Source organism: Pipistrellus kuhlii, unplaced genomic scaffold (assembly GCF_014108245.1).
Source record: "Pipistrellus kuhlii isolate mPipKuh1 unplaced genomic scaffold, mPipKuh1.p scaffold_m20_p_8, whole genome shotgun sequence".
NCBI classification, from domain to species: domain Eukaryota; kingdom Metazoa; phylum Chordata; class Mammalia; order Chiroptera; family Vespertilionidae; genus Pipistrellus; species Pipistrellus kuhlii.
Window position 1 is genome coordinate 59,449,541 of NW_023425584.1, and position 24,461 is coordinate 59,474,001.

The 24,461-nt window shown below is 37.8% G+C and overlaps 1 protein-coding gene across 1 annotated transcript; it reads left to right on the forward strand.

The window, feature by feature from the left end:
* The first annotated feature begins 6,019 nt into the window (after nucleotides 1-6,019).
* Nucleotides 6,020-23,789, forward strand: CTSO (cathepsin O). Its single transcript, XM_036424110.2, has 8 exons — nucleotides 6,020-6,236; nucleotides 9,828-9,936; nucleotides 10,921-11,060; nucleotides 14,074-14,241; nucleotides 15,717-15,838; nucleotides 19,252-19,415; nucleotides 19,997-20,089; nucleotides 22,233-23,789. The coding sequence occupies exons 1-8, from the start codon at nucleotides 6,093-6,095 to the stop codon at nucleotides 22,265-22,267; spliced, it is 975 nt and encodes a 324-aa protein (XP_036280003.2). The 5' UTR covers nucleotides 6,020-6,092; the 3' UTR covers nucleotides 22,268-23,789.
* The last annotated feature ends 672 nt before the right edge of the window (nucleotides 23,790-24,461 follow it).

Here is a 24,461-nt window from a genome sequence, read left to right on the forward strand (position 1 = left end):
CAGGCCAGGAAGTACCCCTTTCTTCTTTGTCCTCCGCATTTTGGCAGCCTCTGTTCCAGTCTTTTTCCTCCAGCTGAGAAACTGGAGTGAGCTATTTTTAAAGTCTGACAAAGCCTGCCCATTAGTGGTGGCTGTTCAGACAGCATTTCTTCTCTTTGTCCAGAAAGGAAATTTGAAAGCCTCAGACCGAGAAATGTATATAACACATTTTTATATTCAGGATTTTTGTGGTCCTCATGAAATGTTGCCAGTGCAAGAAGTTAAGGACATTTGCAATGACTCTGCGAACCCAGTCCACAACAGTAACCAAAGTGTGTGTGTGTGTGTGTGCGCGCGCGGGGAGGGGGGGGGGGGCATTAGCAAAATGTTCAGAGAACAATCTAGGACCAAAGATCATCAAATCTTTCAATCCAGGCAGTAGCTAATTCCTTGCCTGGAGGTATAAGATCTCTTCCCATAACGTAGGGAGAGAAATTAAAAAGGAAAGAAAAAAAAAAAGGCAAACAAACCTTTTTAATGCAGAGGTAATACAATGACTCAAGGATATTACCAAATGTCAAGCTTTTCTGTAAGTTATATTAGAACAAGGAAAGTGCTTAGTGGAGTACAAATGCTTCATCCATAAGAAAGACCAACATGAAATTAAAAAAAAAAGTAACAATAAAAAAACAACCACAGCACATGTCTTGGAGTAACTGAGGGCAGCCTGGCACAGCTCAGAAAGCATGCATGCTCTCTGAAATCTGACAGCTCAGTTTACATCTCCCCATGGCCACTTCCTGCCTAGGATCTTCATTAAATTCCTTAATCGCTATATGAGTCAGTTTCCTCATTTGGAAAGTGAGGATAATAATTCCTACCTCGCAGGTTTGCTGTGAGGATTAGAGGTAATGGACGAGGCTCCTTCTCATCCTTGTATTTATTACCTGCAACCCTGCAGTCACGAGATGGTGCAGGGATGAATAATTCCTCAGATCATGAAAACAATCACGAAAGAACTGATCTCATAACATTAGTATCCACTCAAGCATTTTTCCTACCTTCACACTAGCATAGTTCTCGGTTTGTTTCAAATATTTGATGACCTTTCAGCTGATTATTTGAAGTTTACAATATCTTATGCAATTAGAGTGCTCATTGATAGTACATTCATAACGCATATCTTGAAGTACAGAATTTCATGGATCACATAAAAATGCTGATGAAGTACTGGAGAGAAACATAGATTAGTGCCAGATTCTACCTGTTCAAATACTAGATCCATAAGTTACTGAATGCATAACTTCGAATGAATACATTAACTTTTTGTGCCTTAGTTTCCCCATCTATACAATGAAAATGATAATCCTATTTACTGCAAGGCTTTTGTTATGAGAATTGAATAAAGGAAATATTTGTAAAGTGCTTAGCAGAATGCCTGGTAAGTCATAATACATACATGAGTATTTACTAAGTAATCAATGTTAAAACACACACACACACACACACACACACACACACACACACACTAAACCACATAACTTCATAGCAAAGCAATTCAAAATGAAGTAGAATGATTCAAAACTAGAGAAAAACCGAAGGCTCTTGACAGGATAGAAACAAAAGCAGATAATGATTTGATGATCACAGAAGTTGAGAAGCATTTGCAAAAATAGATGGAAGTGCAGGATTATTTTCCTTTAAAAAAGAAAAAGAGTGGCCATTTTTCTTACTGGGCGGCTCACATCGAAGATGAGTGTGTGGTAGCTGGCTTCTCAGATGGCACCCAAGAAGCCCCACTTCCTAGTATTCACACCCCATGCCATCCCACCTCCCATATTTACCAGGGTGGGTCTGTGCAACCGAGAGTGGGAGGGATGGTATGAAACTTCCAAGATCAGGTTGTAGAAGACACAACCTGCTTCCTTCTTATTCATCTCATTGCCCTTCAGTCAGTCTCTCCAGTCTCTCCCGCTGGGAAGACAGTTGTCTTCCCACAGCAGCTCTCTGGGGGAACCTGGGGGAAGGATCTGAGTGAGGCCTTTGTCCAAAAGCCCAAGAAGAACCAAGGACTCCTGCTAGCAGGAGCTTGAAATCGAACCCTCCAACCCTAAGATACCTTCCAATGACTGCAGCCACTTTGACAACTTGCCTGCAACCTGTGACAGAGGCTGGCGAGGTTGCTCCAACCTGCTCCACCAAAACTGTGTGAGATACTGAATGATATTATTTTTCAGCTACTGAGTTTGGGGTTGTGGTGCAGTGATACATTATTAATATAGGATTAATATAGGAGTATGATATTTTGCAAACTTACAGAATAAAATTACACCTCCTATTTTTTTGTTTTGAAAATTAGCAGATACTTGCAAGTTTCACTGATTATTCCTTCTATCTTAGTTTCTCTTCCCCAAATATCTGAATATTTCACTCTCACCTCCTTTAAGTCTTTTTTCAAAGACCTAAGTCTTATCTCCTTCTCAAAAAAAATTAAAAAAATTAAAAAATTAAAAAAGGCCAAAAGGCACATGAAAACATGCTGAAAGTCACTAATTATCCGAGAGATGCAAATCAAAACAACAATGCGGTACCATCTCACACCTGTCAGAATGGCCAACATTAACAAATCAACAAATGACAAATGTTGGCGAGGTTGCAGAGAAAAAGGAACCCTCTTGCACTGCTGGTGGGAATGCAGACTGGTGCAACCACTGTGGAGAACAGTGTGGAGTTTCCTCAAAAAACTAAAAATGGAACTCCCATTTGACCCAGAAATCCCACCCCTAGGAATATATCCCAAGAAACTAGAAACACCAATCAGAAAGGATATATGCACCCTTATGTTCATAGCAGCACAATCTACAATAGCCAGAATTTGGAAACAGCCTAGGGGCCCGTCAGCAGATGATTGGATCCAAAAACTATGGTACATCTACACAATGGAATACTATGCTGCCATAAAAAAGAAGGAATTTTCATCATTTGCAGCAACCTGGATGGAATTGGAAAACATCATGTTGAGTGAAATAAGCCAATCAATGAAAGAGAAACACCACATGACCTCACTCATTTATGGATAATAAAGAACATTATAAACTGATGAACCAAAAGATAGATATAGAGACAGTAAAGCAACAAGCAGACTGTCAAATTACAGTGGGGAGGGGAGGGAGATGTGGGGGAGATAATAGATCTTGTATACATGCATGTAAGTATTATACAACCAATGGACATAAAACTCTGAGGAGGGAGGGTATGTATGGGAGGGAGAGAGGGGGGCAAAAAAATTCAATAAAATATATTTTTTTAAATAAAAAAATAAAAAATAAAAATAAAAATAAATTTTAAAAAAAGACTTATCTCCTTCTCAGTGAGGTCTATCCGTAACACCTGATTTAAAATTCAACCCCAGCCCTCCACACTCCTGATTCTTCTTATGCAATTGTATTACCTGATAATACTTCTACTAATTTTTCTGTGCATCCTTTTCACTGGATGTCAGCTCCATGAGGGTGGAAATTTTGTCTCTTTAATCATTCACGCACTAATGGATCTTCATTATGTAGAACAATTCCTGACAATTAATAGGTGGTCAATAAGTATTTGTTGTTGTGAGCTTAGGAAGTAAATTTAGTTCCATGGGCTTTTTTACAGTTCCACTTATGCTTGGGTAAGGATGACTGCCTTTTACTAAATTTTCCGACTCAGTAGGTTGTCGATAAACAGTAGCTATGATCTGAATGCAAACCTTTGGTTTTTATTTTTATTTATTTATTTTTTTAAGGTATTAGCACCAAGTAATAGCTAGGTACAGAAGACTACCGAGATGACATGAACAGATCTGTGAACTTGCTGTCTAAAGAAATCTTTATCACTATATATTCCAAGAACATGCATCTCCTCAAACAGGCATGTACAAAAGCTTCCTAGTCTTTACTTTCAATGCCCAGAACAAATGTACTTTATTTTATTACCAATTTTGCATCAGATAATAGCTGGATTCGTGGTACCTGGGTAAACACTACAGAGATAAATCAGATGATGGTTCTAAAAAGTTTAAGAGGGTCATGACAACAATTCTGAAGACTTCTGGGAACCTTGTATAGAAAGGATTATAAAAAGGCCCAGTAGAGCTGTTTTCATGGATCTGTGGCCTGAGCAGTCACACAGAACCCAGTGCTTAGAAAGACACAGCACTTAGTTTAAGATTCTCTGTTCCTGTCTTGGAATTCTTAATGATATAGGAAGAAGGAGCCTAATTTTCATTTTACGAGTATGCTAATTATGCAGCTGGTCCTGAGGTCCAATAATATTAAACTGGCTACCTATTGTTCAAGGAAATAAGCAGAGATGCAATGACCAGAAAGGAATATAGAATTCCTTTGAGGCAGATACCCCAGCCCTCTTCCCAGTTCCCCTTGTAGGAGGAAAACTGGAGAAACAGGAGCAGAAGCGAGTGGTGCATTTCTTGAAGCTCAGTGGTGGCCTCTGCTACCAGCAGCAGCCACAGCCCCTGGGAGCTTATTAGAAAAGCAGAATCAGGATTCACTCGAGAACCACTTCCTGTGCAGAATTTGCATTTCCTGTGCACTCTATTTTTTGCATTGTTTCTTTTAAAAATTATTCTATTTCAATTACAGTTAACACTCAATATTATTGTGTGATTGTGTCTTATGCACTTTAAATTTGAGAAACAGAGCTACTGTTTCAAGAGCCATTTGAGGGCCTGTGACAATGGGCATTTGAAGTCACCTAGTCTCTTCAAAAGGGGTTTTCTCCCCTCCCACCAGAGCATCCTCAACCTGAGCTGCTGCCAGTGTTACAGAAAACCCCGGAGAAGAGTTACATTTCTTACACTCGGGTCTAGAGGAAAATGTCTCAAATTCTGGGCCCCAATGTGGAGCAACTTTCCCTATTTGTATGTTTCTACCTTCTTTGTCTCCCAAATATGGGGTGTTTCTGGCCCCCTTTGCAAGTTCTTAAAGAGCCCTATGTGCTGGGGCCTTGAGACCTCAACCAAGGCCTGGCCTGGTTCCAGCACTGATAATTTCATCCGGGGATGGTTTAATGGCCCCTGTGAAGCGGGAGAAGTCTTATTTTCCTTATTATTTAAGCAAGCATGCATTTATAGAAGCCAACTAGCAGGGTTGAAATTTCAAACAGCAGTTTTTATATAAGATGGATGTTTCACCAGATTGGATGTTAACTGATTTGAACATTACTTTTTTCCTTTCTGTGGCCCATTCTCTAGGATTGGGTTTATGTGAAGTGAAAATGTTTTTTTTAAAAAAATAATAAAAATAAGAAGAAAGCATGAAAATAGGATATTCAAAACTAAGCCGAGCAGGTGGAAAGCAGTGTAACAATAATAAGATGGGGGTGGGATGCCTTAAGAATAAAACAAACAGCTAACCCTGAGCACTGAAAATGTGCCAGGCATCATGCAGAGTGTTCTATGCGGGTTGCTTTATTTAAATTCCACCACAAATTTAAGAAAGAGATACTGTATCTTCCTGTGCATCTGGAGAAACAGACTTTGAAAGTTTCGAAATGGCTGTCAAATAATAAATCAAGAAATTGGGCACTATTTCCACAACCGCACATTTTTTTTTGCAACTGACAGAAAACAAACATCTGCTCAGTAAGTATCTCCTTGTAAATTCGCAAAGCATTTCAGAGTTAGTTTCTGAGCAGGACGGGAGGGACCACTGCAGACCCAGCAGGATGAAGGTCAGGTTAAGGTCAATGACTGCCTGAATCTTTCCGTTTGAGATGAAAGGAAGACAAGTCCAGGACCTAATTCTGGACGTGCAGGCCACCCCAGTGTCCTGCACGAAGAAGTACTCCCGGGCTTTTTTCTAACAGATGGAGGTGAAGCCAGAAAGCACGTGGCCAAGTGCCTTATGCTTCTTCCTCCCAAAAGCAGGGAGAAACTCAACAGTGGGCATCTAAGCGGACTCCTAGGTACAGAGCATGGGGAACTGGGCGAGCGCCTTCCTTCAGCTCCAACACACACCCGGCCGTGCCGCTCCCGCCCCCCAAACCCCGTGGGAGGAGCCGAGGAAGCGAAAGGAAAGCCTCGGGGCGGGTGGCACCCGGGGCCTGGGGCGGGCATGGAGCTGCGGGCGCTCCGGCTGCTCTGCTGCTGGATCTGGTGCTGGTTCTGGTGCTGCGGCAGAGGCCTCGGAGCCGGTCCCGGTGCCACCTCCACCCCGACGGGACCTCGGAGCAGCGAGCAACAGGCAGCCGCCTTCCGGGTACCAAGCGCCCCCCTGTCTGTGTGCTGCTTTCCCGTCTTTTCCTGTCCTGGGTCTGGGCTGGGCCGAGGGGCCTCGGAGCGCGGAGATTCAGGGGATCCCCTCGCCTGCCTGCCCTTCTGGGACGCGCTGGGGTTGCACCCCCCAACTTCTCCCTGCGAACCCCCACGTGCCTGGCGCTCGCCCTCTCCCAGGCCTTTGCTAACCCCAAGATCTGATTTTCCAAAGACGTTCTGCCGCTGTGGATGTCTATGATCCGTCCCCAGTGATCCATGGATAGGTCCAAGGTCTTCTTGCTCAGAAGCTCCCCTGATGGCGAAACCCCTGGGCGGTCCTCACTGCCTCCCCTGCTGCCGCTTTTTGGTTACAGGAACCAGAGGCGTTAGAAACCCGCCCTGCTCCTTCCGGAGGGGGGCGCTGGTCAGTCACCTCCTTCTGCCCTCACAAGTGTCTCAGGTGCCTGCATTGCGCAAGCTGGGAGAACCTTGCCCATGTCTGATCTGCCTGAACAGGGGCTCCGTAGGCTCGTGCACCCGCTTATTAAAAGTTCGCCTGACTTGGTGGAGATGGGTTTAGAGAAAGGCAAAGCACTGATTTCTTCTTCAGATTGTTTTGAAAAGGCTTCATCAATAAGGTTTAGGTTTTACCCCAGTATTAAAACTCTGGAACAGACAGGTAGCCCAATATAAATAAGGTTGATTAGAGAGTTTTAAGACAAAATGTTGATTGAAGTCAAAACGACATATTTTTTCCTGGTTTTATAATCATAATTTCCTCAAGTTCTTCGGCCCTGGGACCTGGTATGTCTTAAATGAAACACATTTAAGTCAAAACAAAGGGGAGGGGGATTAAAAAAAAACATGTAAAGATATTTATTTTTCATCATGTCTGTTTAAAGGCTGTTTTGATTGACCAGGTCCCAGATTCCTAGTATGTGATCCATTTGTTTTTCAAACTTTTGCACCTTTCAAAACTGCTAATGTGTTTCCTGTGTATTCTGCAAAACTTAATGTCTTTTTTTATTTTTATGTTTGATTACAGTTGAAATTCAATGTTATATTAGTTTCAGGTCTACAGCATAGCGGTTAGACATTTATATAACTCAGGCTAATTCCTGCACCCACCTGAAGCCATATTGTTATTAGACTATTATCGACTATACTGTACTTTACATCCTCAAGACTGTTTTGTAGCTGCAAGTTTGTACTTCTTCATCCCTTTGCCCTTTTCACCCTGCTCCCCAACCTCCCCTCATCTGGCAGCCCAGGGGAGCTAAACTAAAAGCACATAAGCACTGAGCTCTCAGAATCAGCCTCTGAGGGTGTCTTGCAAGACATTACTGTTCGAACAAGTTCTGCTGCTCTCAGCAGTGGCAACACCTTTACATCTGTTCTTTCATAAATGAAATTAAGGTTCAAGTCCTTCATTTTAATATTTTATACATTTAAATATTCAGAGATATTTACTATAGAGCTGATCCCTGTTACATCCTCCATTCCTTATGTTAAAAACATATGCTAATTTGTCGGTCTGTGGACTGAAAGGTCCCAGGTTCGATTCTGGTCAAGGGCATGTACACATTGGTTGAGGGCACATCCCCGGTAGGGAGTGTGCAAGAGGCAGCTGGTCGATGTTTCTCATCGACGTTTCTAGCTCTCTATCCCTCTCTCCTCCTCTCTGTAAAAAATCAATAAAATATATTTTTAAAAAAACAAACACATATGCTAATTGATCCTTTCCTATGCTGATTTTATGACAGGTTGTTAATAGGATAATGAGTTGGAGCTCAATATAAACTCACCTTTTGTGATGAGAGGAAGATTGGAAAGTGCCTTAGACTGCTGTCTAGGATAGGAGAAGTCGTGAGGAACTCATCATTCAAAAACCAGCTTTCGGTGGAGTGCCATGTTTCCCCAAATAGGCCAGTCTTACTGCTCCGTCATTGACTAGGGCAGCCTGTGGGAACCTTGTTTTTCCTGAGTCTCCTGATAATTCAGAAGTTAAACTCCCTGTGGATGGAGGTCTGAGAGGCCCATTCTCATGGCTGCCTTCTGCTCTCTTCGTTCTTAAAGTCCCACATTCTCAATGCCTTTCCCAGTTACTTCAGCTCACAAGGATGGCCAATCAAGACTTGCAGAGAAAAATGAAGCCTCTGAATTACTTAGCAGTAGCCATCTATGGCTTATATTGGTTACTTAATGTATATCGAATTGCTTTGCATTCCAGTTCTGTCCTTTGTATTTATACCTCTCCTCCAAATTATAGTCACAGCTCTGATTCATCAGGATTCTTTTTAAATGCCTGAATCTCAATGACTGTTTATTTTTTTATTTTTTTTAATATATTTTATTGATTTTTTACAGAGAGGAAGGGATAGGGATAGAGAGCTAGAAACATCGATGAGAGAGAAACATCAACCAGCTGCCTCCTGCACAGCCCCCACCGGGGATATGCCCGCAACCAAAGTACATGCCCTTGATCGGAATCGAACCTGGGACCTTCCAGTCCGCAGGCCAATGCTCTATCCACTGAGCCAAACCAGTTCCGGCTCAATGACTATTTATTATTGACTGGCAATTCTTCCATGCATGTACAGTAAAGAAGAAATAAGATTATGAATATTTCCAGAGATAATTTGCTTAAAAGTAAACACCTTAAAGCTATTAAGGACATGGTGTACCTAAACGGTCATTTATATACTTATTCAGCAACAGGTACTAATTAAGCATATATTGTGTGCCAGGCATGTGGGGAATACGGTGATAAATGCCAGATAGGCATTGTTCTCATTTTGCTTATGGGTTTAAGAAATAGACACACAATAAACAGATAAAAGCATAAAAAATATAGAAGAAATAGGGTTTGAAATGTACAAAATGGGTGGTCCCTTTAATATTTCATTTATGCTGCACAATGGGTAGTACGAGGAAATTGAGGCATGTTCATGTGAAATACTTGATTATCACAAACACTGAGAAATCTGTAAATAATGGTCATAGTTTCCCTCCAGATAGGCAAACAATGGTCTACCTTCCTAGATCATTCCAGAATTCCATCTCACAAAGCTTTGTGCCCTAAATGAGATAGGGATTCTATAAAGCTCAAATACAACGGGTTTATTTGTTATTTCCTCATTCCCTTTCCCATGTTTCATTCCTTAGTGCTCAGAAATGCAAAGATAAAGAGGACATACTTTCCAAATACATAATTGCTTCATTGCATGAGTGTCTCTTGGTGACTGTTTCCACTAGTACATAGTGCTTATTTGCAATTTATTTTCTTGTTTCTGCTATGTTAAACAAACATATGTTTAGTGCTCTCCATGCTTACTGGGAACAAATTACAAATGGGTAAGATATATCTTTCCCAGTCTCAAAAATGTCCCTGAAGTCAGATAGCAGTTCTAACACAAAGCATTTATTCATATGGTCTCATTATCTTATACAACCTTTCATTGTGATCTGCCACAAATAAGTCAGAGTTTGACTGTTACACCTGAAGAATATCTCCAAGTTAGTTATACACAAATTGCTTTGGAAAGTTAACATAGGTGATATAAATTACCTTTTTTTCTTTTCTTTTTCCTTTTAGGAAAGTCGTAATAGACATCGATACTTGAATTCTTTATTTCCTAGAGAAAACTCCACTGCCATCTATGGAATAAATCAGTTTTCATATTTGTTTCCTGAAGAGTTTAAAGGTATGATGTAGTGATGCCATTAGTTGATTGGTTTCCTGGATTTTAACTTGTTTCCTTAATTTTTGAGGAATTTTTTACATGATATGTCACATCATTTATTTATTTATTGTTTTTTCATTTTTTTTAATTAAGGTATTATATGTGTACACATCTTACCATTGCCCCACCCCACCTCACTTCCATACTTCCATACATGTCCTCACCCCCTAGAATTTTGCATGCATTGGTTGTGCTTATAAGCATGCGTACAAGTCCTTTCGTTGATCTCTCTTTTTTTTTTTTTTTTTTTTTTGGTTGATCTCTTATCTCCCCCACCTCTCCCTAACCAGTTGACAGTCTGTTTGATGCTTTACTGTCTCTGTATCTATCTTTTTGTTCATCAGTTTATAATGTTCTTTACTATGAGTGAGATCATGTGGTATTTTTCTTTCATTGACTGGGTTATTTTGAGGAATTGTTTAATTGTGAATCTAGAACATTGAGTAATAGTTAATAATTTATTAAACACTTACTAGGTATCAAGCATGGACCAGGTGCTGACAAAATAATAAATTCAAATTCACTCTTTTAATTATTACTTAAGAACAAAATATTATACACATAGGCAGTTCCATGTTGCTGTAAGGGACAACGAGCACCTTATTCCTTCTGCTGTTTTTATTGCTGTTTCTATTCAAGTTACCCATGATTCCATGGGTCATGATAAAACAAATGATACCAATTACAATCAGTTCCATTATTGACTTGGTTCTTTCAAACAAGTAATTTTCTGTGGCATCTTCAGCCCTATTGTAGGAATTCTTATCTTCTATAGCTTTCAGTTGACTGCGTTTCATGTTATGGAAAAGCACATAGAAAAATCATAAATGGCAGGCTCTCCTACAAAACTACTGTTTCTTTTTAAACGTTCCCCCAAAAAAGAACCCCAAGGGGCCCTTTCTATAATATAATATTGTTGTCTTTTCCTTTCATATTTCTACTCAGCTATTTACTTAAGAACCAAAACTTCCAGATTTCCCCGCTACTCCCCGGAAGTATCAATGCTCATCTCCAACATGTCTTTGCCATCAAGATTTGACTGGAGAGATAAGCATGTTGTAACACAAGTGAGAAACCAGCATGCGGTAAGTTCTAAGATTTCGTTCTTTTTTAATCATCTGAGCATGGAGAGTAACCTTTGAGGTCAAGTTCACTTAGACTTGCAATGGAATTCTTCATTCCTCTAGATAAAATCATACCCCACTCATTCAAAAAATGGCAGTAAAATGAGACTCTGTTTGCGTGGGAGGCAGATGTCAAAATACGCCTTTTTTTCTGAGATAAGCCTTCCTTGGTGTATTATTTCCCTAATGACCATTGTCATCAGCACACTGGCTCAGGGTTCTTCCCCTTAGCTGTGTCACAGTTACCAAACCTTCTGTGGAGGGCTGGAGAGGGTAAACTTGACTACTCAGTGAGAAGTGACACTGAAAAAGTAGCAGGATACTAGATACACTAACCAGCAGTGTGGCATGGTCTCTTAAGTTCTCAGGCCTCATCCCTTGAGCTCCAGTGAAAAACCCTGTCCCCTAAAGTATCATAGGTTTTTTATCTGTGACACTTAGAAATGCCGTCTATTTTGCTGTAATGTGACATATACTGACATTCCTAAAAATCACCATCAGTGCAAACCCCTGCAGTAAAAACAAAAGGTGTTATGAGATAAATTAGGTTAGAATACAGCATTAAAAAAATGTGTCATAATAAGTGACACACACACTTAAAAAAAAAAAAGAAGATAGTAAATTTGCAGCACAGGGAATGTCAGCTGACAGGAAAGTCAGTCACCTAACCACGTGGCTATAGTCTCAGTTTATCTGCAGTGGAAACCTCAACAGGTCATTCAACTTCCCTGGTTATTTTTTCCAATTACAGTTGACTTTCAGGTGTACAGCATAGTGATTAGACATTTATATAACTTAGGAAGTGATCACCTCACTAAATCTAGTACCCATCTGACAGTATGGCCGATATTCTGGACCTAGCAGTCTCCACCATTTATTTAGGGCAAGCATGTCAAATTCAAAGGTTAACATGTGCCAAATAAATAAGGTTTAAGTTTATGTGGGCTGAAAAAAAACACACAAAAGCTTCAATTTTCATAGAAACGTGCATTTATTTCAATAGAGACATGTTCAATACAAAGGGCTGAAATAAATGAGGAATTATTAACATAAAATAATAGAACATTTTAATAAAAATTAATATTTTTTCTTGAACATTAACTTACCAGATACTGAATAACTGCACAAATTAATAAGAGTAATGCAAATAAACTTATTTTTCTTGTTCTCCAAAGGTGAAATATTTCCTATTGTGCACACCAAACAAGTCAGACCAAGACTAATGATGTGGCAACTGATAAAATATTCGCTGCTAGTATTACTGGAGAGAAATGGTGCGCCTGTGTGTAAGGCATATAAGGGAAATGAATGCAACACTATATAGTAATTAGTCATTAGTGAATGTCACAGTTAGTTATTAATAACTATGTATAACATGATATTATAAAAATTGAGTTATGAAATTTTTATTAAAACGTTTCTTTACTTACTGTTATATTGGCTGGGATGCAAAAATAGTCATTGTGGACCACATGCAACCCACAGGCCATGAGTTTGACACTGTTGATTTAGGGTGATGCTTTATATTTCTCAGATTCTATGTTTATTGTTGACAATTAGATTTTACCAACAAATCATTTGCTTTGTTACTGGATTCATAATCAAGTGCAAAATAGTCTGACATCTAATCCTCCCAGTAGTGTCTGCATTGTATAAAAGGGGAACTTTTCATTAGGATTCTTTAATTAAAAGAGTGCTAGAGAGATATCTTTGAGCAGGCACTGCCTGCAGGGGAAGCCAAGGGTAGATTAACTAAAGCTAGCTATAGGTATGGCGTCAACAACCTGTTTTCACATTTCTCAGTGGATAAGGATTCTGAGGTCTAGTCCTCAGTGAATATTTTACTATGCCATAGGCACTAGAGATATGGACATAAATATGGCCACTTAAAGTCATGACTTTGCTCAAAACTTCACAAAGACACCTAGTTGTTCTTTCTTTGCCTAACTCTACAGCACATGGTCCTATGATTAGGATATTTCCACCCAATTCCAAATCTTGCTCTCATGGATCTATCTTTCTTATGTATGATCCTTGATACCATTTGCTCTTTCTCCCTCCTTTGTTTCATGACCAACTCTTTTATTCTTTTGTTGCAAGTAAATAGATCCAGAAACAGAAAGATTCCCATTTGAATAAGGAATGGCTAACATGGGTTTCTATCATTAGAACATTTTATGTGCATTTATAATTGACACATGCTGGCATCCTGATAGCCTGAAATGTAACTCATCAGCTCCTGTGTCCATCAAATAATGAGTATAACAGATAAGATATACATCTTCAATTTATCACCTCTCTTGGGGTGGAGATGGTGGATAACACAGAAGCATACTATCTGGGAAGAAACATAAGGGATTAGAGAATGGGATAGGAATTGGTATATTCTTAGAAACAGACATCATCTATTTAATGAACTGACTTATCTTTAAAATATGTTTGTTTTGCTGAAACCGGTTTGGCTCTGTGGATAGAGTGTCGGTCTGCGGACTGAAAGGTCCCAGGTTCGATTCCAGTCAAGGGCATGTACATTGGTTGCAGGTACATCCCCAGTTGGGGTTGTGCAGGAGGCAGCTAGTCGATGTATCTCTCTCATCGATGATTCTAGCTCTCTGTCCCTCTTTCCCTCACTTCCTCTCTGTAAAAAATATATATATATATATATATTTTAAAAAATAAATAAAATATGTTTGTTTTCTCATTCTCTAAGATGTGGTTTCATCTTGCATTGTCTCATTTATAATAATGATACCACCAATTTACTTGTAACTAATCACTGGATTTTGATACTTAAAAGAGAATTTTGGTTTTCTTTTCTTTTTTCCAATTTGGAAATTAAGAGGATGAGCATTTATGTTTTTGTAGGCCTCTAGATTCTGCCCACTTGATTTGATAACTTGTGATATTGAAAAATGTTGGTACACTTGGTTTGGACATTGATAATTAATCGTATTTTGTTTCTATTTTTAAACAGTGTGGAGGATGCTGGGCTTTCAGTGTGGTAGGTGCAGTGGAATCAGCATATGCAATAAAAGGGAAGCCTTTGGAAGACCTAAGTGTGCAGCAGGTCATTGATTGCTCATATAATAATTACGGCTGCAATGGAGGGTCTACTTTTAATGCTTTGAACTGGCTAAATGAGGTAACTAGTTTCTCAGCCTTTTAAATGCTTTGTTTTCTCTTTTGCTTAGTTAATGTGTGTTCCAAATTCTGACAATTTATTCTCGTTTACTAAATAATGTTTTTAGAAATTTAGATGACCAAAGCTTGAATTAATTAGATTTAAAAATGAATTGCTTCTAGGCAAGTCAACTATCAAGATCAAAGGTTAGAAAATCTTACCTGAGATCTGTTTTCCAAAAATTATTTGTTTTTTTCTGAACATTTCTTAATAGGTAAATGTGAGTGTGTGTGTGTGGGAGGGGGTGGGGGGCGGGTTGTGGGTTTTGTAGGTTTTTTTGCAGATATATGTCACACAGTGACCCAGAAAGGAGAGCATATGAGCATATGGTTACCCATTTCTATAGAATTCATGAATGTTAAGGTTAAAAGGAACAAAAAGACAGCTAATCTTATAACTCTGTATATAGATGAAGATGTGAGATTATGTTGCCAAATCAGTAGCTGAGCCAGAATTGCACCTGTAGTCCTCTGCTTCCCCTTGAGCATCCTTACCCAATATACCTCAGTGTCAGTATCCCTCAACATTCTTAGGATATTCTCTGACCTTGTCCTAGATCCAGCATCAGTTGTATGAAACTAGCTAGTGGAGGTGCTTTTATACTTTCTAAGAGGCTGTCAAGCTGTCAAGCTAGAGTTTCCCAAACTCAAACATCCTTCCTTTATTCGTTTGCTAGATTTGAGTCACTGAATGCCAAAAACTTCTCTATGTTATGAGTGACAATGAATTACCTGTCTTCTCCCCTTCATAAGCCCAAAATTCAGAAAAGGAGACTATGGATAAACAACTATAAACTAAGTGGCATATGCCAGATGAAAGGCAGAGAGAAGTGGATAGGAAAAATATTTGATCTAACCATTGCCTGTGTCTAAACCATTGTGCTGAGTGACTCTCAAGACTTACCGACATAGAACCAGTTGACCTATAATAACTTCATGAGAAAGATGATATGGCTTTATATTATTGGATTGTTAGAGGTCCAGGGAAGGAAGATCTGGGAATAATAAGAGTAAAGAGAACGAAAGCTAATGACTCTAATTACCTAGGCCAGTGGTCAGCAAACTCATTAGACAACAGAGCCAAATACCAATAGCACAATTATTGAAATTTCTTTTGAAAGCCAAATTTTTTAAACTTAAACTTTTTCTAATGTCACTTCTTCAAAATAGATTTGCCCAGGCCATGGTATTTTGTGGAAATTACACTCAAGGGGCCAAAGAGCCGCAAACTGGCTCACGAGCCGCAGCTTGCCAACCACTGGCCTAGGCTATCCATAACAAAGACCTAAAGATTGAATTTAAGAGCTTTTTGTTACCCGTAGAATACCCACATGATGAAGGTGTAGCCAAACTGAATCTTTTTATGACACATTACATCAAACTCTATTTAAAACAACTGCTTGACGGAGAACACTTTGGGTGATTGTTTTCTTTTAGACGCAAGTAAAACTGGTGAGAGATTCGGAATACCCCTTTAAAGAACGGAATGGCCTGTGCCATTACTTTTCTGATTCACATGCTGGATTTTCAATCAAAGGTTATTCTGCACATGACTTCAGGTAAATGTCTTATTCTACTGTGTTTTCCTTCCTATGTCCTAATTTATGATATATTGACTATTTGAAGTTGATAACTTGATTGAAAGCTTCACTGGATATTCATAATTTTTTTTCATACCTACCTTTTACTAGAGAGACTATGGATCACCATGGAGTGCTATGGATGCTGTGCATTAAATATGACCTACTGATGTTTCAAGGTGTCATTACAATAGAGATAAGCTTAAATTAGCACATTCAGATCCAATGACATGTATAATTTATATTTGCCACCTTCCTCTTACCAAATTTAGGTGTCATAATTACCATTAGTATATTTCAATCTTCCTGTTGAATCAATGGAAATTGCCTTGTATAGATGCTCCACCTAATTTCAAGCAGTCTGCTTATCAAGAAGCATTTTGGAACACCCTCTATGTTCCTTGCATTTTCAAGGTGTCAACTATACTAAAAGCATAAACTGAAACTTTGCATTAAAAACAATTAAGGCTGTATTACTGGAGGTTGATTGGGTAGCATGCCCTATATAAGCACAGGGGGGTTGGAAGATAGATAAGGATAGGCTAAGGAAGAGAATTTGTGTCAAAACTTGAAGGGCACTATGACTTTGGGCAGGTTCAAGGGAAACAATCATTAAAAAATGCTCTCAAAAGCCAGCAAGAGAACCATTGTGGCCATTAAATATAATGCAAGATAGGTAGGTGATCAGAGATGATAATGACAAAGACTCAACTAAAACCCTGCTTTATTTATTTATTGTTTAAAATATTGAGGAAGCTAAAAAATATATATATTTAAATATATATATATACACATATAATATATATATATATGTGTGTGTGTGTGTGTATATATATATACATATATATATATATATATATATATATATATTTTTTTTTTTTTTTTTAGAGAGAGGAAGGGAGAGGGAGAAAGAGATAGAAACATCAATGATGGGAGAGAATAATTGATCAGTGTGTCCTGCATGCCCCGCACTTGGTATTGAGCCCACAGTTGGGCACATGCCCTGACTGGGAATAAACACTGACCTCTTGGTCCATAGGTTGACTCTCAACCACTAAGCCAAACTGGCTGGGCTTTGCACAGTCTTTTGAAACGGAACACAGAGACATTAAATTAAATTCAGATGAGATGATAGACTGACCTCTAAGTTACTAGTACTGAATATAAAAGAATCTCTCCATCCAGATAGAGTCTGCCTGTGGGATATGAAGGGAATCAAGGTTGAAATTGGACCCTTGAGCCAGATGAAGCCCCTCTAAATAACATAAGTGGGTCAGAGGCTTGGCAGGTTGTCAACAGAGCTCTTGTCCACAGCAGGGGTGCTCGGGGGACTCTAGGAACCATGTACCAGAAAGTTTCAGTTCCACAGATGGCAGGCTGGGCTGGATCTCTAACAAAAGGTGCAGGGTCACTGAGTACAGAGGACAGCATCTCCTTTGTGGGCAAAGGTAATGCAGTTTCTGAAATGAGAAAGTGTGCCTCTGAGCTCTCAGTTCCTGAGAGTATAAGTGAAATGTGTGTGCAAGAAGGAATCAGATGTTCAAAATGTCACCAGAAAAAGATTCAGGGAATCCTTTGACATGGGTAGCTAATGGAGAAAGGAGGAAACAAAAGAATAAGAGGCAATAGTCTGAGGTGGAGAGTGAGAGAAAAAGAATGCAAAGGTCACTGGAATTGGGCCTGAAACAGGATTTATCCACCCTTTTGATTAAAAAAGAAAAGATCCCCAAAGAATCTCTGTATTTACAATGAACATTAAACTCTCTAATAATTCAGTGCCAAGCTAACTGTGATAGATGTGCAAGACCTTTCGTTGATTTATTCATTCACTCATCCAAATTGCTACTGAACACTGTTGTAGGTTATGGGGTCTGGCAGTGAATAAAACAGACAGAAACCCTTCCTTGGGACTATATTTTAGTGGTAGAGACAGGCAACAAACAAAACAAATGAAAATATGTTTGGTATGTTAGATATAATTATTTCTAAAGGGGACAAAATAGAATAGTTGGGAGGAAGAGGAAACATCAAGGTGAGGGAAGAGGAGCACACAGTTGTATAAAGGGTGACTAAGGAGGATATGCCATTTGAGTCAAGACCTGAAGAAGTGTGGGGACTTAACCAGGTAAATATCCGAGGAAATACTATTCCAAGCAGAAGGAACTGTAAGTGCAAAGGCCCTGAGACAAAATATTTCTAGCATTTTTAAAGAACAGCGAGGAAGCTAATGTGACTATAGTGAAGAGAAAATGGAGTAGACTAGTTGGAGATGAGGTAAGAAAGATTAGTCATTAATAAACTTAGATAAAAGTATTAGAAAAACAGCCTTGGACCTGAGAGATGATAGGGTAATATCATTCACAGAAAATAAAGCCCACAGCATATGTTGAGGAATTTTATATGGGAGATAAGTATGAGAGTCAAGGATGACTACCAACTTTTGGCCTGAAGGACTGAAAGATGGAATTGAGGCATGAAAGTCTAAGGAAAAGATTTAAGATGGAATATGGAAAGTTTAATTGGGACATGTAGAAAGTGACTCTGGGAACCATTGGTAGAGGTATAGGGAAATGCGATAGAACAGGGAAAACTGGGGTTTCTTTATTAAGAAAATTAGTACTGAGGATATGCTGGAACTTATTCCTACTGAGGAACTCTTGGGGCCAAGGTAAAATGAGTCTCAGAGTTAGCCAATGCAAGTTGACATTCATCACCTCCTAAGATCTACTAGTTGAGGGTATGCCTGGGGTATAAGTGGCGGTGGGCTTTTTGAGAGAGAAAGACCTCAGGTAAAGAGTTGCAGGGTTTTCTTGTTGGAAGCCCAGTGCAAGGCCCAGAAGACGTAGAAAGTTCTTCCCCAGCATCTGCCACGATGAGGCATAGTTTTCCCACCTTCCTTATTGAAAAATTGCCTGTATGATAACTGGACGCTTTGCCAGCCAATTGCAAAACTCCACCATCTTCCTTGAAGCGAGACTTGGCCATATGACTAAATTCTAACCAATGAGATCCATTCAGATATATGCAGAATGTGTGTGTGCTACTTCTGGGAAATCTCAACAGGAATGCAGCACCTCTCCTTTCTACTTCCTGCTGTCTGGAATATATGTTAAATGGCTGGAGTACCTAAAGCCATCTTGAACCATTAATTGAACTTGGGAATGGACACCTCACATGGCAGAATAATAACATAAGAGGAGCCAGGGTTCTTGATATCTATTGCAGTCTTGGACTACCAATCTCCCAGACTTCTTGTCGCCTCCATTGTTTAAGTCTTCTGTAATTGCAACCAAACCTATGAGTATCCATACAAAGATTAAAGTGATTGTTTTAATAAAATATTTTTACCTTAAGAACTAAATTCCTTAACCAAGTATTTTCTCTTTTGGTAGTAACCAAGAAGATAAAATGGCAAAAGCACTTCTTACCTTTGGTCCTTTGGTGGGCATAGTAGATGCAGTGAGCTGGCAAGATTATCTGGGAGGGATAATACAGCATCATTGCTCTAGTGGAGAAGCAAATCATGCTATTATCATAACTGGGTTTGATAAAACAGGTAAGTGCTGAGAAGACTTGATTGATTGTTTTTCAGCTTAAGGTGATTGACAAATCACGTTAACCATATAAAAAGTTAAAATGTGGTCGTATATCTAAGTCCTCCTAAGGCCTTTACTATTTTTTCAGTAGACTTCTGGGTAAAGATAACCCCATTGTGTTCTTCCTTATCAATTTTGGTGGATAACTTATTAGAATGATGACAATTACTGATTTAAATAATGTGCATTCTCCATCTGAAGTATTTCGGATAATTGTTAGGAAAATAGAAGTGCCTATTATTTTATCATACATATCTAATAATTATTTTTTCCTGTTTCCAATGCGCTGGAAATGTGTATGTGTTTTCATTCTATGCAAGTTGTGTATTAAGTGAAATGAATTCAAACATATTTTTCCAATAATTGGAGTGTGACACTAAGTACAGCTCAAGTGTACTTAGCCAGCTTAAGTTAGCATTCTGTTACAGTTTTAACCGTTTTGTCAAAGCTAGCTACACTGATCAAGAAATAAACTTAAAGTAAACATGCATTCACACAAATATGAGTTTTTCGGGGTTTGTTGCCAATTTTTGTTTTGTAGGGACTACTCCATATTGGATTGTGCGGAACTCATGGGGAAGTTCCTGGGGAGTGGATGGCTATGCCCACGTCAAAATGGGAAGTAATATTTGCGGTGAGTCATGAATTTGTGTTTAAAACTCCAGGCCAACTGTCAAGGAGGATATTCTAAATATATGAAAATCATAAACTTGTCCAATCCATAATATGTTTCCAACATACTCAGATCACTTTGTAACTGATAAAAATAAAATAGTATTTTAAAGAAGAGACACTATTGCACATATTCATGCTTTAAAAAGGAAGAAAGACTGTAGTAAAAACTAATATAATAAGCAAAACTTAATAAGACAAACTAATAATTTACCAAAGTTAATTACTACAAAATCCAGAGGCTTTTGGATTTAAAAATACTCAACTTAGGAGGCTGAAGCTCTCAAAAAAAAACCCAAAAAACCCTAGTTCCAATTTTACTTTTTATAACTGTATGTGTTTTTCTTGTGTGTTAATAATACTTGTGCAAAAATTATCAAGATTACTTTTTCTTTGGATCAAAATTTATGAAAATGTATGAAAAAAGTATTAGGATTGCTTCTGATTTAATATATTCCTCTTCACCTGCAAAATTCTAATATAGCACCCATGAATGGAGAAGCTTAAGCAAATATCAAATGTGCTCTTTTATAGAATAACAAGGCTTTTTTGTGTGTGATAACAATAAACCAAATTAAAATAGCTAGGTAAGTACTTCAAACTGTATTCTAAAACTTATATCTAAACCTGTTTCTATAATTTTTTATCTGAAAAATCAACATATTTTCTGAATCAACTTAGAATGAAATTATATTGCATATGAGAGCAATCACTTAATTTCTCACTGTAATTATTTTTAGCATACATATATCTTTTTAAAACATTGTAGAACACTGTAAATTGTGAGACTGATAGAGAGTTATAGAAGGTTTGAGAGTTTGTGTTTTAATTCAATTAGTGAGTACTATCTAATGGTTCCATAAAGTAGAATTCATGAGAATTCATAAGTGGCCTGTTTTATCACCCCAGTAAAATATTTACATCAATTACTTATTGAAGAGAACAAACATCATAGAAATCTTTAAGCCAGAGTACTAGCAACCCAATATAGGCCCCCACCTTATAACATCATTTGGGGCTTTTACATTGCTAGAACATCCAAATAAATGACTTCTGCCATTCATTGAACCTTTGCTACTAAACATAAATTATTTCTAACTGTGATGCCTGAGTCTGGAATAACTGGTGGCAGCTTTCAAAGCCTGGATCAGTGGTTGAGTGTCGACCTAAGAACCAGGAGGTACTGTTCGATTCCTGGTTAGGCAGGCTCCATACCCAGTGTGGGGTGTGCAGGAAGCGGCCAATGATTCTCTCTCATTAATGTTTCTATCTTTCTCACCCTCTCTCTTCCTCTCTGAAATCAATAGAATATACATTTAAAAAAATCCCTGGCAGGAAAGTTACAAGAACATAATTCAGACATTGGTTCATAGTTGCCTCTATTATGACTGCATTCTCCACTACCACCTTTTCCCTGACCTCCAGCTCTACTGAGGACAAGATGGAATAATTTCTTCTCTCGGTTTCCCAATTTGATTCTCCAAGGGCATGACTAGTTAGTAATTATACGAGGGTCCAAATTCTTCCTGAAAGTGTTTGTGATCACTTTACTCTTAAGAACAATGGTTTAAGATAGATAGCATTTCATAAACCTAAGAGATTTCAAAAATATAGCTATTTACAATGAAGTCCAGTCTTCAATGAGTTATTTATTGCTTTCACTGTGATACTGAGATTTATGTTCTTGTGAGCTAAGAAAGCATAGTACACATGATTTATTGAATTATTGCTAACTAAAGTGCAAATCTTAAAAGTTTGAGTTTTCAAATTTTATTTATAATATTTCTGTAAATTTTTTTATTGTCTCTAAACTCTTTATATGCAATAAAGATTTCACATACCTTCACCCTAATCAGTTAGTAAGTCACTTTGTGTGTTTTTGAGTATATGTGTTTGTAGTTTCTTGAACAAAAATATTAGTCATATCTTCTAATATCTGATTTTTAGATTGCCATGTTTATACTGACAGCTATATCTGTTAAATTATTTTCTTAGTAGTTACTAACTTTTTCTGAACCTAAATGAACATTGTTTTAATTTCCTATTTACAAAGCATATAAAGAAGAAGTAGACTCCTATTAATAATTTCTTTTTTTTTTTCTTAGGTATTGCAGATTTTGTTTCTGCTGTATTTGTATGACTAATTGATCAAATCAAGAGACAACTACCAAAATGAAGATTCCTAATGAAATGTAGCATGGTATTTCATTCTCAGCATTATTCACCTTTAGGTTTTAGCAACTAGGTTTTAACAAAAGGTTCTAAGACCAATAGTGCTTAAGCCAAGTTATGGCATGTCCCCTTCTTATAAAGAGATGGGCAACCATAGTCAGTAGGAAGAACACCAGCACCATGGCTTGGGAAACAATTTCCTACGCTGGAGTGAATGTTGGATTAAGATACTTTAGGTCTCTGCTTTGAAGAGGCTATTATCTGGTTTTGTTTAATTGCTGTTTTTGTTTGTTTTTTATTTATTTTCAATGTCATTAAAGAGCTGATAAGAATTTATTTTCCTTGTAGGATATAATTACTGCCTTACCTTACCCCAACATAGAAGAATAGCCAACCTAAAGTTATGTGTGCCTCTCACAATTATACTCTTAGCTCTCTGAGCTGAAATGTCATAAGGATTTTGAAATACCAATAGCTTTACCTCAACAAATAGTACTTACTCCTTGAATTGTAGGAAGATTATGAAGCAGAAAACAAAAGGACAAGACCATTTTTTAAGAGATGGAAATTAAGTGACAATAAATTATATGGCAACTATGTGACAAGAACTCAACTAGCATTACCTGAGAAAAGATTATTATTTTGAAATTTTCATTGTCAATAGGATGCCAAGAGACTTCATTTCCTTACTTTGGATCTCATTATATTAAAGGACAATGCTTTCTTCCATATTTTCCTACTCTCTTTCTCTTACTCTTTACTGGGACACTCTTAAATTCTCCTGGTGGTTTGACTTCCCTGGCTAAGAAGTCTCATTGTTTATTTTTCATTTCCATTCTACAACTATTTCTTTTTATTCATCTAAGCCACCAACATCAGACGCTCACCTTTCTCTTCCTCCCATCATTTGTAGGCAACACTCCTTTCAAAGTCTAATGCCATTAATCTGGGTATTAGTCAGAATGTGAGTTTCTCAGGCTCACTGTTTTTTGTGTTTTGTTTGTTTGTTTTTCAGTTTTCTGCTTATGTTTCCGGGAATCTCATTCTAACTACTTTTTTATGTGCATCCATTTGGCTTTGACCTGGTTCCTGGTTCTTCATGCCCATGTTCTCTCTTGCTTAAGTAATTATGTGTGCCTGTGCAAGAACCTCATAGCATAAGAGCTGATCTTTTGATTTTACAACTATATTAAATGAGTTATATAAGAATATAAGAAAATCTAATAAATATTACATATATATTTCTTCTCTAAAATTCATGGTCACTTCCTAATATAAAATATAAAAACACACACACCCAAAAACAAACAAACAAAAAAACACACAATAAAAATAAACACACAGAGTTTTAAATGAAGCAGCAACCACTGAAATAATTGAGAACATCCTACTCTTCCTTTTTTCCCTTTTTACTTTTAGTTATCCACTCATATTATTAGAAAAATAAAATAACAAAACAAAATACTGTATTTTTTTTATACCAACCAGAACCAATATCAACAAATTATGTATTGACTCAGGTTTAGAAATGCTCCAGGAAGACAAATATTGATTAGTTTAATTGATTAATATTCTTATTGTCTAAGTTTGCCAAAATGGAATTGTTTGTGTTTATTTACTGATTTCTATGTGACATAAATGCTTTTCTGATACTCTTTTTTCAAATACTAAACATTTTTGTATTACAAAGTGAGTAATACTTCTCAGCTGCTCTGAATTTTGATGGCATTTATAATAAAACAACCTATATTTGACTTTGGGTTAAAAAGACTGTCCAGAGTGCATGGCTTACATTTTGTGAACACAATGTTACATTCACGTAAGAGTTTGTTCGGTTCCAAATCCACACACTTACTTTTTGGTTTTCTCCATAAACCTTAACCTCAGTGTCTCCAATAAACAACAACAAACAAAAAACCTCCCACACCTTCTAGTCTCTATTTTGGTTAATGGCATCAACATTATGTAATCACCCAATCAGTAAAATTGAGGGACATCTTAGACATTTAATCAGTCAGATATACCTTCGTACTGATCACCTAGTCACCTGCCTCCTCTCCATTTCTACTGCTCCTTTCCAGATGCATTTTCTTTAGTATCTTATCTCTACTGTTTAGCAATCAACCCAATAAACCCATGTTCCTGAAACTAGTGGTTCTCAA